The 15,791-nt window shown below is 47.0% G+C and overlaps 1 protein-coding gene across 5 annotated transcripts in view; it reads right to left on the reverse strand.

Annotated features, from left to right (window-relative positions):
- RHOBTB1 (Rho related BTB domain containing 1) overlaps positions 1-15,791 on the reverse strand; it is a 106,711-nt gene that overhangs the window by 58,407 nt on the left and 32,513 nt on the right. For 4 of the 5 annotated variants that reach the window (XM_075000150.1, XM_075000151.1, XM_075000152.1 and 1 more), the window contains 2 exons: positions 7,401-7,602; positions 2,634-2,737 (listed from right to left, as the gene is read on the reverse strand). In XM_075000150.1, the coding sequence (XP_074856251.1) occupies positions 2,634-2,737; positions 7,401-7,592 (296 nt within the window). In that variant the 5' untranslated portion in view covers positions 7,593-7,602. Of the gene's footprint in view, positions 1-2,633; positions 2,738-7,400; positions 7,603-15,791 lie in introns of those variants that run through there. The other variant, XM_075000156.1, reaches the window with a different exon arrangement.

Consider the following 15,791-nt stretch of genomic DNA (forward strand, 5'->3'; position numbering starts at 1 on the left):
AGCCCCTGCACCCTGGGGTTGCACTGCCAACCCCTGTGAAGCTGCGCTTCTAGCCTCCAACTATAGGGCTCTGCAGCCACCCTGCCACTCCCCACCCCATCCCCGCTTTCCCCCTCCCTACCTGAGCTTGAACCCACCAAATGAGCTATTTGCCATGCTCCAGAAGGTCTGGAAGGGCTGGGGGAGAGTCGCTGAATGCAGGGCTCCCTGGCTTTTCCCTGTGAGTGCTCCAGCACAGGAGCACCATAAGGATGCCTGAGTGCAGATGTTGCCAGATGAGGAAAGTCTGGACTCTACAGATCCAACCTTAATAAAATTTTACCAATGAAATTCCATTAATAAAATGGATCCCACATGGTTTCCTTAAGACATTACAGTTTTGCTACTGCACACAAATGCATGTGGAGACTTGGCAAAAGGAAAGCTATGGCCAACGTGGTAGGTTTCTGAAACAGTTTCTTTCTCAGCTAACATATGTGAGAGTCACTACTCATGTAACTAGTCACACTTAAATTCCTTTGTGTGTACAGGGCTAGAAGTTTAACATTTCCCGCTGATCCCATTCCCTCAGCACGTATTACATCAGATTTCAAAAGATGTCTGATTTTGTTCTCCTAATCTCTAGTAATCTGTTCAGTTACAGTCTGCTACAGAATTTCACATCCGTACTTTAGGGAGGAAGAGAAAGAAGAAATGCAAGATGCAATCATGTGTGAAGTAAGGCTTCAAAGTTTTAAATATTAAAATGAAAGCTGTTTGAATCTGAAACCTTCACAAATACTTGAACGAGTTTGGAAACTAGGGTCAGTTTTATCTCAAAATCAGTAATTTTTTTCACACGTTAAAGTATGCACCTTATTGAATTCAGACATGCTTTATTTTAGGTCCTGGTTCAGCAGAGTACTTTAAACTATTTTGTTGAACTGGGAACTTAACTAGCTTTCAAAATCACCCCTTTGGCCAAAGAACAACTTCTCTGCAATATAACGCACTTGTTATTCCACATCTCTTCACAAAACACTCCTTTTTAGGTGTCACTAGATATAAAGAAGGATTTACACGCAAAACCATAAACTTGCATATGGTGCTTTACAATGTGAAAATTTCAAGGAATGTTACCATAACTGGATTCAACTGATAAGCCATCTTGTTATGGTAATTTTTAGAGAGAGACAAAAGCTAACTGCTTTCAAAGTTTCTCATTGTGTCTGGCACTGACTCACACAACTCTGGCCTCTCTATACTTCAGGTGCATTGAAACTTGAGTCACATAGTAAGAACTATTACGAGAAATAAAATGCAAAACTGAGGCAGATACTGTACACTTGACATTTTTAACTGGAGAAAAGCGGCCTGCTGAAAAATGTCAGCTGAAATAAGATAGCAGTAGGGAAAAGGAAAAGGAAATTTTAGAAGGAAAAGAAATATTGATATTTTTGTGAAAAAATTAGGCCCTGCATGTGTGTGAACCATAAAAAAGTTTATGGCATTCAATTTTAGTTTTTCATGCCTGTATTTCAGGTACCTGATTCACATTATGATACACTGAATTTCCTGCCACTCAGCAGCACTTCTGCTTGCACTGATGAAGGGCAAGATCCAATTCTATCTGAATTAAATAGAAAGACTGTCACTGACATTAGAGTTAGTCCACATTTTGCACTTTGAGAAAATTGTACTGCTAAATTCTTAAAATTTCCAGGATTGCTCTGTCAATGACAACTTTGTATAGAATTTGGTGTTCATGTAAGCAATCCCTTCCCTTCTGTTTTAATTAAGAAAACAGGAAAGAGTCTCCCATCATTTATTGCATTGGGATTTAGATCAGGTCCTCAGACAGGTGTGAGGGACCACCAGCCCATGGGCTGGATCCAGCCCCCCACCTTTAATCTGACCTAATTTATGGCAAGTCACTGTGCTGGAGATGACACCCTGAGCCTTGGCCACTCCCATGGGCCTGGAGCATGAGTGCTGAAGAAGGGCAAGCCCTAGCACTCCATGGTGAGCATGAGTGAAATTGCTGAGAGCAGGGGTGTGTGTGTGTGTTTTCTTGTGTGCCGCCCCTGCCTCTGTGTGTGTGTGTGTGTGTGTGTGTGTGTGTGCGCGCCGCCCCTGACTGATTCTTCTGTGGGTCAATGGCCCTGACTGAAAAAAGTTCTCCCGCTGCTGTCCTAAGAGACTGATCTACCCAGGTAAGCAGGGCACCTCTTATTACAGTTTTTTATATATGCTCTGCAACACAGAAGATAACGTTTTCCAGACACACCTCTTAGATCAATGATGAGTGAATAAATTACACTTCATGCTGTTTAATCAAACAAGGAAAAACTGGTGTTTATTTTCATAAAGCCACAGCCTCGTTTTTTGACCACTCTTTATAGTCTGCAACATTGCTGAATTTATGGGCAGCGCTTAATGCTTTCTTTGATTAAATGAAGAATAGTAAAACTATATTGCCTTTTAAAAAGGTGTATTTTTATTCTTTACAGCTGATATCCTCCTTGTACTAGGCAGACACATGAATATATTTGATTGTTTTAAAGCCTGATGTTTCAAAATTCAGAGCCACATATTTCTCTCTGCTAAAATATTACTTTACCTATTATTTAAAAGTTAGACTTGGCTCATTTTACCTTCCATATGCAAAACGTCTGTCTTTGTGATGGTCACCAAATGTATCCCAAAGTCTGAGAGACACGCTCACTTCATCAACAACATCCCGGGACCGTTCAAGGACCTAAAACAGAGCAGACATATTTTTCTCCCTCAATTTAAAAACTCACTATAGTACAATTGCTACTACTCTTGTTATAAAAGACGACAAAATGACATGCTGCAGCAAACAAGCACAGTGTTCAATGTTGTAATATCTAAGCACAATATCAGGGGCACAATGAGGGGAGCATGCAGGACATGTTGTGCATGCGGGGCCGGGGGGGGGTGGGTCTTAATCCAGAGCTCATCTGCAGCTCCTCCCATCTTGGCTCCCAGAGCTCTCCTGCAGGCTTCCTTGCTCAGAAGCAGGTAGCCAGGCAGGTGACTGGGGCTGGCTGGGTGTGAACACCCTTCACAGAATCACAGAATCATAGGGCTGGAAGGGACCTCAGGAGGTCATCTAGTCCAGCCCCCTGCTTCAAGCAGGATCAACCCCTACTAAGTCATCCCAGCCAGGACCTTGTCCAGCCGAGACTTAAAAACCTCAAGGGATGGAAAATCCACCACCTCTCTAGGCGACACATTCCAATGCTTCATCACCCACCTGGTGAAGTAGTGTTTCCTAATATCTAACCTACACCTTTCCCTCTTCAACGTCTGACCATTGCTCCTTGTTCTGCCATCTGACACCACTGAGAACAGTTTCTCACCCTCCTCTTTAGAGCTCCCCTTCAGGAAGTTGAAGGCTGCTATTAAATCACCTCTAAGTCTTCTCTTCTGTAAACTAAACAAGCCCAAATCCCTCAGCCTATCCTCGTAGGTCTTGTGCTCCAGACCCTTAATCATTTTTGTTGCCCTTCGCTGAACCTGCTCAAGCAAATCCACATCCTTTTTATACTGGGGGCCCTTCCTCTCAGTCTTCCCCTGTGGTTAGACTCCCCCCCCATGCCGTGTGGTGGTGGTGGGAAGGAGGGAAGCAGGGAGTGGGACAGGGCTGCACCTGCAAGTCCCCAGAACTCTGACTATCAGGGAGCAAGGGCAAAGTGCACAGTGCATATTCCTGTCTCTTGCTCCCAGAAGCTGAAGCGTAGTGATTCTCCTCATTCCCTGGAAGTTCAGCAGCACCAGTGACTGGGTATGTGTGGCTGCAGCCCACTTCCCAGTCCTGCCTCTTCTCTGCATTTTTCCCTACAACACCCAGCACCCACCCAGACCCTACCACTCACCCCCACCCTGAGCCCCCCATCTCCAGCCCTTATTCCTGCCCCAGCCTCTTTTCCCTGAGCCTCCCACACCCTTAGACCCCTGCCATTACTCCTGAACCCATCCCCAGCCCTCACTCTTGAACCCCCCAAACCCTCCTGCTCTGAGCCCCTCGCCCTCCAACTCACACTTGCATTTCTTACAGGTACAGTCGTAACTGAGCGCCCTCACTGGTGGGGAGGAGGGGGAAGAGTGCAATTTGACAGTACCTGTCAGAAACCTAAGTTACTTTGATCCCTGAGCGTGGGGCAAGATGTTTAAAATACAAGAACCTTGGAAAGTTGTTGAGTGGGATTTTCAAAAGCACTTAAGTGACTTTGTAGTTCAGGTCCGCTTGACTGTCCATAGGAGGATGTGTGGCCCTAAATCACCAAGGAGCTTTAGAAAAATCCAGCTGTATTTCATCTTCATGAAAAGGAGAGAGACACTTTTACGCGTAAAGCACTGGACAAGGAATCAGAAGCTCTGCTTTGATTCCTGCCTCTGTCACAGACTTTCTGAATAGCTATAGGAAAATCACAATGTCCTGCTTTTATTCCTAATCCATTAAATTTCCAAAAGTCCCTGACTTCCACAGGCTAGCTTGCTGCTGTCCATTGAGCCTAATTCCTTCTCTTACCTGTTTACAGACTGGCTATTTGGAGCAAAAGCCTGCCTCTCACTCTGTGTACGTACAGTAACTAGCACAACTGGACTCTGCTCTCTAAACACCACAGTATCACTCATGATGCAGATTTTGAATAAAAACATAAAGTCCTGTGTTAGAGTCACACAGTCTCCTTATTCCAGAATAGTTGTCATGTATCCATTGCATCTGGTTTGCTATACCAAAGCCAAAAAACCCCACACATACTAAATAGGAATATAGTGGAGTTGTTGATTCAATAGGAAATCCTGACCCCTGGGGTCACTGGGCATTTGAGGGTTAATTGCACTGGACCAGGCCCTCTATTAGGCATTATTGGCCAGAATACAAAGCAACCACATAAAATAAGATTCAGCTGATTTGCATATCTGATTTTACACTAGTTAAGTACATCCTACCACAATAACAATTCCTATTGAAATTACAAATCCAGATGTCAAAACACCTTGGAGAAGAAATAAATGACTTTGCTAAAATATCGTGCATCTCAAGAATGCAACTAGCAGTAAATATTGTCTGCTATGTAAAGTGAGTGCTAAGCTTGTGGAACTCCACTGAAATAAAAAAATGTGATTTAGCTTGCAGGTTTTATTTCTAGCATTAGCTGTGTGTGCACGTGCATGCGTGTGTCATTAGAAAGCAGAATCACAGCTATAGTACACGAGATGAAGGTTTCCCATGTTTGAAGTGAGAGGTAAGGGAACAGAGAGAATCTGTACCTAGTAAAGATGCATACCGTAGACCCTTGTGTTACGCGAGCGTTCCATTCCATGCATCCTTGCGTAACCCGGATTTCACGTAAGTTGGGGTCCAGTTTTTTCTCTGGCAGAACACATGTTCTGCAGCCAGGGAAGTAGCAGAAAGGTAAGTCCTGGGGTGAGGGGACAGTAGGGGAGGGTTAAGCCTCATGGTGGGTTGGGGCCGTTGGAGGTGAGTAGGGAGGGGCTAAGCCTGGGCTGGGTTAGGGCTGCAGGGGGGCGAGGGGTGGAGTTGAGCCAGAGCTGTATGTAGGGGTGGTGAGCTGGAGCTTCGCTCAGGTGGGGAGCCGGGCCACGAGGGGTTTGAATGGGGGCCACACAAGGGGGAGGGGAAGTTTGAACCAGGGAGGGGTGGAGTTGAACTGCAGCTGCACGTGGGGGGGTTTGAACCATGACAGGGGTGTTGAACTGAAGCTGTGCACCGGGGGTGGGGTGGGGGAGAAGGCTTGACCCAAAGTCGCATGTGGTGGGCGTTAAAGCAGGATGGGAGGATGGAACCAGGGCCGCATGCAAGGGGTTTGAACCAGGGTGGGGGAGGGTGTTAAGCTGGAGCCATGCATGAGGGGTGGTGAGCCAGAGCCAGAGCCAGAGCCAGGCATGGGGGGTGACCCTGAGCTAGGCACAGGGGGTGAGCCAGCAGGGCAGTTGAACTGGGGACGGGGAGGTTGAGCTGGAGTCACACCTGAGCAGTGGTGAGCTCGAGTCAGAGGTGGGGGTGGGGGGTGAGCAAGAGCTATGTGCAGGTGGTGAGCGGAACTCAGGGCGGGGGGCGAGTTACTTGCAACTGGAAATCACGCATTTCCAGGGTTTACTGTAGGAATCAGGGGTCAGCCCCGTAAGAGCTGGGCTGTGTACTCTGGGTTTGCGTACTCTGAGGCCTTACTGTGACACCTTTAGCTAGAGGCTTGTATTGATACCACTGATACTTACTGAATTACACTTCAGACCAAATCCTACTACTGTACCTGGAATATTACTGAAGTACGCTGGAAGCCAGGGTACTCTGGACTGTCATTTGGGTGGCTGAAATAGTAGGTGCAATTAAAACTGTGCAAACTGATTTAATTGCTCCTTTATTCACTGAGAAGATGCGGGGGGGTAAAATAATTAGCATTAGCTAAGCAGCATTCACAGAATCATAGAATCATAGAACACTAGGACTGGAAGGAATCTTGAGAGGCCCTCGAGTCCAGCCCCCTGCCCCAATGGCAGGACCAAATACTGTCTAAACCATCTAGCTAACCTCTTCTTAAATAACTCCAGCACTGGAGATTCCACAACCTCCCTTGGCAATTTATTCCACTGTTTGACCACCCTGACAGTTAGGAACTTTTTCCAAATGTCCAACCTAAACCTCCCTTGCTGCAGTTTAAGTCCATTGCCTCTTGTTCTATCCTCAGAGGCCAAGAAGAACAAGTTTTCTCCCTCCTCCTTATGACACCCTTTCAGATACCTGAAAACCGCTCTCATGTCTCCCCTCAATCTTCTCTTTTCCAAACTAAACAAGCCCAGTTCTTTCAGACTTTCTTCATAGATCATGTTCTCTAGACCTTTAATCATTCTTGTTGCTCTTTTCTGGACCCTCTTTAATTTCTCCACATCTTTCTTGAACTGCGGTGCCCAAAACTTGACACACTACTCTAGCTGAGGCCTAACCAGTGCAGAGTAGAGCAGAAGAATGACTTCTTGTGTCTTGTTCACAACACACCTGTTAATACATCCCAGAATCATGTTTGCTTTTTTTGCAACAGCATCACACTGTTGACTCATAGACATGAGCAATGGGAAAAGAGGGGGCCCCCAAAGTCATATTTTGCATGGCCCTCTGAGCAGAGTTGCATCCCTGCACAATATGAATATTTCAAATATGTTTTTGTCACAACATTTTTCAGAATGTAACTGTGAGGTTTAGTCAGAAGGTGGATGTCGTGTGTTAAATGGTAGCTGCTTTAAGATCCTTGTTATTACATTTTATTTTTGAGTTGCCCATTGCCACAACTTGAACATTAAATGGCTGATCAATAACAAAACACATTTATTGTGTGCACTATATGTTTAATAAACTTGAAAATCCTTACCTCTTGGCAGACACGGTACTGATCGATTGCCCAGACAGTTGGTACGTGAGTTGCCAGTAGCTGATACTGCGTCAAAGTGGTATTGCATGCCCTGGCGCAAATTAAGCGAGTCTTTCCCACTGCATTATCGCCAACCACCACGCATTTTATGGTTTCAACGTTGGGTCTTTCGTAATCCATGTCAACGTCCATTTATCAAAAACTGCAACACAATAGTCACAATTGTTTTCTAATATCACAGACTTTCTGTTATTTTACAATCAGATCCTTCCACTTGCTAAATATAAGAATGAAGTCTTAAGACAAAGTTCATGTGAGCTGTACTAAAGCTAATGAATGGTTCCTTTATATATCCCCACACTATTATTGAAAAACAGAATTGTTGTTTTGACCTTGAATCACTTATTTCAGTTAGTGTGTTATTGTTTCCTAGGTTTTCTGTAAACACAAACCTGCTTGCTGAAGATAAATCTTGGAGAAACTAGGTCTGTTAATACACACTTACCTCTCACTACTTTTTAAATAACACGTAGTTCTGGAGCACCTTAAAGACTAACAAATGTATTAGGTCGTGAGCTTTCAAGGAAAAGACACTTCTTCCGATGAAAGCTTTGTGTTGTGAAGCAGAGGAGTCTAAGCATCAGTAGGGTTGACTATAGGAAATCTGGCATAAATATATTTTTGTGCTACAAATTATGCCTTGCATTTTGTCCCTTCAAATTTTGGATTTGGAGAATCAGACTAAAATGACAATTTCTAAACATATTCTTAAATACATAGAGCCTGATGAAAACTGAATCACCCAGATATATATACAATATCAATTACAACTAAAAATTTGCAAATATCCTACTTGTAACATGGCAGAACAGGTCTTTCTGCAGTTCAAAACTTATATTGATTCAGTTCAACTCAGCACTTACTGTATTGTGTATATATCATATAATTTCTCTGATTTTATAAGATAAATTTGTATTAGCAATTTTTCTTTTACAAAAGTAAATAAGTATGAAAACATTTTAGAATGGTCGGCAAATCAGATTGAAGTCAAAATTAAAACCAAGGAATCTAAGTAGAACTTGTACAATAAACACTTGATTTAATAGACTAATGGAGGGGGAAGGTTGTCGGTTAATCCCGAAAGTCTAGTAAATCAGAGGGTTTACTATACCCCCCACCCGACCCGCTAGGCTCTCACAGCCCCAGTGCCCCCCTCCCAAAAGCCAGGGTCTCACCAGACCCCTGGTGGGAGAAGCGCATGACAGCTCTGGCATTGATGGTTCATTCAGCCACATGTGGCAAGGCAGCTCCAGCCACATGCGACAGGGCACCTGCACTGTGCGTGGTGATACAGCTCCAGCTGCAAGTGGTGGGGCATCTGCAGCCATGCAGCAAGGCAGCTCCAGCCACGGATGGTGGGATGCCTACAGCCACGCGGTGAGGCACTTCCAGCTGCGCATGGCTCTGGTGGCGGCTCCTCCAGGCGGCAGTGGTAAGTCCCTTAACTTTTTTTTTTTTTTTTTTTTGGCGGGAGGAGTGGGGACAGAGGGGGTTAGGATTTTACAGACCTCAACAGACTTCCGGATCAACAGGGTTGTGTGTTGTTTCTGAAGTCTGCTAAATCGGTGTTGTTAAAAATCAAGGGTTTACTGTACATACTAATGTTTTTTCATTAGCAAAATCTTTTTGTAAGATACTGGAACTGTTTTGCTAAAAAGCAGAAATGTATGATTTGCTTTTTGTTTAAAACATTGTTCTTCTGGAAAGTTGAAAATGGACAGATTTTCTTAATAAACATTTTATGTGTGCTAAATTAGCAAGCAAGACTACGGTAGAGCTAGGGACACAGAAGGAGAGTTTTAATTTTTAAGTCCCTTAGAAAATCTGCCATTTTCTTCTCTGGAGAGAAATTAAAGATAATTTTTCAGAATATCTGATTTTACTCTTCCAATCTCTAGTAATCCTCTTACTGACACAGTATCTGCTGCTGAATATCAATGTGGAAGGAGAATAAGAGAAAATACAAGACACAACTATGCAAACATATTTATGAAGTGCTATCTAACAGATTAAAAAAAAAAGAAACCTACATGCAGAGTTCACTAATTGCCAAAATCCAGATAATTTTTTTATAGTGATAATTTTTTTCCTACAGGAAGGAATTTAAAATTAAGGAACAGACACATTTAAGGAAGTGGATGATTTTGCTTTACATGTTGTTTATTTTAAATGCTGGAACATTTGTCCAATGTAACTAACGAATACATAATACATCACTGTGCCAATTTAAACAAAAATGCTATTTTGCTGTTCACTCTTTGCAGTTCAAATCTATTATTTTACATGTCTCTTAAGAATAAGTAAAAATTTTTAGTAACTATTGGATTGTGACTAATTTTAATTGTGCTTTTTCATTACTTCAGCTGTATGACCTACAGCAACAAAAGGCAATGTTGGGATTAAATATTACCACGTGTAGACATTTATTACTAAATTCATAGAATCACAGAATTCTAGGGCTGCAAGAGACCTCAGAAGGTCACCTAGTCCAGCCCCCTGCCTAAAGCAGGCTCAACCCCAATTAAATCATCCCATCCAGGACTCTGTCAAGCTGGGACTTTTGTCAACAGCTGTACCCTGCTTGCCATGAGGCAGAACATCTCTGTTGACAGAGATCTGTTGGCAAAAGGCAAGTCTGGATGACCGGGGGTGGGGTTCTGTCAACAGGAAAGGCCTTCAGGATGCCGCACAGGTGCCCCGGGGACACCCAGTCTAGAGCAATTGGCACTGTATGGTTCCTGCTACTGGCCCCTCGTAAAGCCACAGGGAGCCTGGGAAAGCTTGTGGCAGGAAGCTGAGAGCGTGGAAACAGCAGGGCTACAGGCTGCAGACCCTCACACCCTCACAGCCACACTGTAGCTGACAGCCTCACGGACGGCTGAACAAGAAGCATCCTGCAACCCACCTGGGCCCTTGAGGGACCAGCCAGAGGTGTCCCAGGAGCCAACCTAGGGCAGCAAGAGGTGGGCCCCCTCCTTGGCTAGGGGAAAGGTCCAGGCCCTCTTGGACCTGGGGCGGGGGGAGGACAAGATATTGCAAGACCCCAAGGTGAAGCACCACAATACCCCTGTCTATGCCCAGATGGCCACTGCCCTGGTGGAACGAGGCCACTCCCCCAATCCATAGAACAGGTCCAGGTGAAGGTGAAGGGGCTTCGCCAGGGCTACGTCCAAGTCTGGGATGATGCTCAAGACTTCAGGGCAGGACCTGCCACCTGTCCCATTACACAGAGCTCCACAACTTCTGGAGGAGCGACAACACATCACCTCCAACGTGCACTGTCCACATGATGCTGGAGGGCCACCCACCACAGCCAGAGCACCAGCAAGAGAAGGAGCAGGCCTCCGACCCCTAACCCTTGCTGGAGCTGGAGGCAGACATGGCCTCGGAGACCAGCAGCACCCTGATCACAACCCTGGAGTCGGTCCCTGCCAGTGAGGCCACCTCTTGTGTGGCGTTGGAGCTGGGCAAGGATCTCTCCAGTGAGTACCTCATGCTTCACACACCCTAGAGTGTGAGAGGCAGGCGCAGACAGGGCATGCTGCGAATGTCATCCAGCTGGTTCCGGCGGGACCTTGTGCTGCAGTCCCAACATGTGGAACCACGTGCGAGACAGTGTGTGCCACCTGGACTCAGCAGACAGCCCCCAGGCACAGGCGCCAGCCTGCTGCCAGCCTCATAGGAGGCCGGATAAGCCCCAGGCCCTGGGGGTGGGGGGCCCTGCCAGCACCTACCCTGTCAGGAAGTGGGTTAGTCACGAGGCCAACAGCCTGATCCCAGATACAACGAGGAGTGCAGCTCCTGGCACACAAGCTTGCCCAAAGGTGAGAAGAAGCACCCACTCCCACAAACAGTGCAGTAAGCCACAGGTGTGTGAAGGGGCACCAGGAAGGGCCAGGCTACTCCTGGCTCACCCGCCACTCATGAGGGGACCACTCCGTGGCTGGAGTCCTCCACGGCTGCTAGCCCATCGAGCCATGGGGGTGCGGGGGGGGCTGTTGCTGCGGTCAGCCTGGTCCTGGAGGCAATGTGGAGTCCCCACGTGGCAGGGCCCGTTGTGCAGTCAACCCACGACTCTGCTTCCAGAACACTCCTCTTCCACGCCCTGGGGGGTGTTGGTCACTGCTCAAGGTGAGGGGCAGGTCCCCAGCGGCTGTGTTGCATGAATGACTCACCATCTCTCCCCTCTGTCCTCCTTACAGCTGCATCTACACTGTCTGAGGGCTAGAGCCAACCCCACCATCAGGGTGAGCATGCAGCTGGAAGGGCTGCTGCCAGGTCCTGGAGCACCTTCAGAGGGACCACAGTGCACCCCTGTGGAGGATGACTGACTACATGGAGCAGCAGGTGCGGGATGATGGTGTGGCAGTCTCAGGCCTGGGACCAACTCATGTACCACTTTGATGGCTGGTGGGACAAGATGGACCTGCTGCCCACGGTTGCTGCCCCCACTGCCCATCCCACAGGGTGTCCTGACCTCCTGCAGTGGTTGAGGGCCAAGCCCACCCCCCCTCCTCCCCAGGCTCCCTTGATCCCCAGGCCCACCCAGACCCTGTAGCATCCCCACCACCTTCGTACCTCCCACCGCTCCTGGCCCCAACCCAGCCCTGACCCCAAGACAGGAGGGGATCCCGAGGCTGATGCGACTTAAGGTCCTGTTCCTCCTCAGGTGTGTGGCCTCTCCACGCGGTCCCAGGACCCCCCACCCAAGTTCTGATGCCCCCACCCCTGTCCCAAGTTCCCCCACTATGAATAGCTCATTGCACTGCACTGTTTGTAAATAGTTTTTATTACACTGTTTCTTTTGCACTTTTTTCCTTGATTCAGTAAAATAGTTATTTGAGCACCACACCCACATCCCTCTTTATTGGGGAGGGGCAAAGGTAGGGGTTGTGGCAGGGCTGAGGTAGGGCTGTGAGCCCAAGGCCCCTGCTAAGGAAGCCTTTGGGAGGGCTAATAGGGGCCATGGGAGAAGCTTTCCCTCAGGGCCTCCTGGTTCTGCACCTCATCCAATGGGCCTGGCAGATTGCAACTGTGATTGGTTGCTCATACTCATTGCCTGCAGCCACACCCCACCCCAGAAGAAAGGCCTCCCACTTCCCCTCCACAATGTTGTGCAGGGCACAACATGCAGCTACAACTTGGGGGGGGGGCATTGTGCTCCCCCACGTCCAGGTGGGTCAGCAGGCACCTGAAGCATGCCTGGAGGCAGCCAAAGGTGCATTTAGCCTGCACTCTGGCCTATTTGAGGTAGGCATTGACGAGTTCCTGGCTGAGGTCCAGCTGTCCAGTGTAAGGCTTCATGCTCCAGGCCATGAAGAGGTATGCTGCGTCCCCCATGATACACAGATGCAGCTCATGTCAGTGGGGGATGAGTGTGCTCACCTCCATCCTCTGACACAGGCTGGAGTTGTTGAACACACAGGTGTTGTGTGCCCAGGTCAACTACCTGATGTAAATGTCTGTGAACTGGCCACAGTGGTGAATCAGGGCTTGCAGCACCATTGAGAAATATCCCTTCTGGTTTACATACTTGGCTGCATTGTGCTCCGAGCACAGATCGGGATGTGGGTCCCATAGATAGTCCCAATTCAGTTTGGGAATCCCTAGGCAGTGAATCTGGCCACGACTGCATCCACTTGTCCATATGGATAATCTTCTGCAGCAGGATGGTGTCGATGGCCATCATGACCTGCAGAGGGAGGGAACTGCACCCATGTCAGAGACTGAGAGAGGGAGTTCCTGGACCCTAGAAGGGTCCCTGTCCCCCTCCCATTTCCACCCCTCTGAGCATGCTGGGAGCCCCTCCCTGTGAGACTGCCTTCCCCCTGGCAACAGGGCTGTGCAAGGTGAGACAGCACGGTCCCCTGGGGATGGGTGAGGGTCCCCCTTTCGTGGGACGTGCCCCCCTACCCCATGCAGAGACTGCAGTAAAGCAGTGCCTTAACTCCATGAGGAGGGCCCTGACAGTGGACTTCCCCATACCAAACTGGTGCTCCATGAAGCAGTAGCTGTTGGGGGTGATGAGCTTTCAGAGGACAACTGCAACGTGTTTCTCCACGAGGATGGAGGGCCACAGCTGGGTGTCCTGTCTCCAGAGGGTGGGGGCGAGCCAGGCATAGAGCTTCAGGAAGGTGACCGTCTACATGCAGAAGTTCTGGAGCCAATGCCGGTCATTCCGCTGCCCATGACGAGCCAGTTCCACCAGCTAGAACTGGTGCGCTGCCATCAGATCTGCCTGTGTACCTGGGGAGGCGGGTGCAGGTGTGACTGTCCGGCAGCAATGGCGAGCTCCTCAAAGATGGTGTTGAGCTCTCCATCCGTGAGGAAGAGGAGGATGGTCATCAGGAGGTACAGCAGGTGCTGAAGCACCTTTGTGTTTGGCCAGTGCAAGCCTGGGGTCTGCTCTGGCACCATGGCTTGCTGAAAAGAGCTGTATCTCCTAGAAAATGTCACAGCTCTGGTCTAGCGGCTGTGCTGTCAATGTGGAGGTAGGCACGCCTCAGCATGGGCAGAGCATGGCTGTTTGGGGGGGTTCCTGTAAGATGGACCTCACCAGGGCTCCTGGAATGAATTGCTGACATGTGACTCTGTCTGCTGTGGTTCTAGTTGGCTGTTTTGTTGAGAGAGTGGCTGGGCAGCCTGCCTGCTCTCTGTCAACAGAGTGGATCAAGAGTGATCCACTCTGTGGTCTGGATGCGATCTATTGACAGATGTTTTGTCAGAAGATATCTTCCACCAAAACCTTCTGTCGAGAAATTGCTCTAATCTAGATATAGCCTCAGAGAGGACTCAATTTAGGCCCCAACCTCACATCTGACTGTGCACAGGCAGAGGGTCTCTATATGGGAACAGGGATCACTTTGCAAAGTCAGTTGCAAGACTGGGGCTTTTGAGTCTATTAAGTTATTCAGGGCAGGGACCATGCCTTCATAGGTGTTTGTGCACCACCTAGCGTCTCTGTTCGTCACAACTTAAACATAAACAACAGGTTTCCAGGAAATGGAAGAAAATGACACAGCATGTGCACAGTTTGTACATTAGAGAAAATTAAACCAACAGAGTAAGTCCTAACCCAGGGGTCTGCAACCTGCGGCTCTGAAGCTACATGCGGCTATTTAAGGATTCTTTTTGGCTCCCGATGCTATAATTGCAAAGTTAAAAAACAAACATAAAAACAAAAATATAAAACAAAACAAAAAACCCAAAATAAAACAAAATGAAACAAAACTTCCTGATTATTTTTGATGAATGGTGAATGTCTAAAAGCGCAGCAATGAACAACACATTTCTAAATAGCAAACAATATATGATTTCAAAACACTGGATACCTCCCCCTAGCATCCTCCAGAGAGAGAAGGTTTGGGAGTGAAAGTCAGGAAGACAGTGGTACAAACATACACGTAAAGTGTGAGGAAAAAGAATAAGTAAAAAGTTTGTGAATGTCCTGCAGTAAACATGTATCACATTACAAATCACTGTGTGTGCACTGTTCTTAAAATAGAGGTTATAAAAAGTACGGTTTGACATTATTTATCAAGGACCATTATATTCACATGCACTGCAGATCTTGAATTATTCAGCTTTCAACTGAATTGGAAAAAATGGCTCTTCTTGCTATTTTGGTTGCCGACCCCGTCCTAATCGACGTAAACTGAATTTTAACTTACATTCCAACTCCACAAGCAGAAGAAAAGCAGCTATCTTGGGGAGATCAACAGTCTTTTGGCTAGCTGTCTCTTTCTACCCCGAAAATAAATCTGCAAGTCATTCTATCTGTTGCCATACTGGGCAGACTGTTTGACTACTGGCTGATTGGCCATTGAGCAAATCCCATGGAAGACTCTGATCCTTTGGATGAAGCCCTAAGCCAGTGGGGCTCCAATGGTTTTACTGATCTGCTCAAATGGATCTAAACATAGGATCAGAGACACAGTGAATAGCACTGGGAACAACAGGTCATTCGGTTCCTCAGCAATCTCACTGGCCAGCTGTAGATCTTATCTACAAAGGAACCTACAGTTACCACTCTGTTGATCTATGCAAAGTCACTGATTATAATCCCTTCTCCTGAAATTGTATGTCCTTTTAAACCTTTAAAAAAATCTTCTCTTGCAGGTCTCAGTAGAAGCAATAATGCCTGACATCACATGAAGTGTTAAATTACTTTATATTTTATTCATGCATAGATGTGGCATCATGACTGAAATTTAGAAATGTTTAAAGTGCTGAGAAGGAAACTGGAGAAGTACAGCTAGACAGTGTGTCTGTCTGGTGAAAACTATAAGCAGACGTCTGTCTTATACGAAAGTTTCTCAAACTGAAAATTCT

This window comes from Carettochelys insculpta, chromosome 7 (genome assembly GCF_033958435.1).
Source record: "Carettochelys insculpta isolate YL-2023 chromosome 7, ASM3395843v1, whole genome shotgun sequence".
Lineage (NCBI taxonomy): Eukaryota > Metazoa > Chordata > Testudines > Carettochelyidae > Carettochelys > Carettochelys insculpta.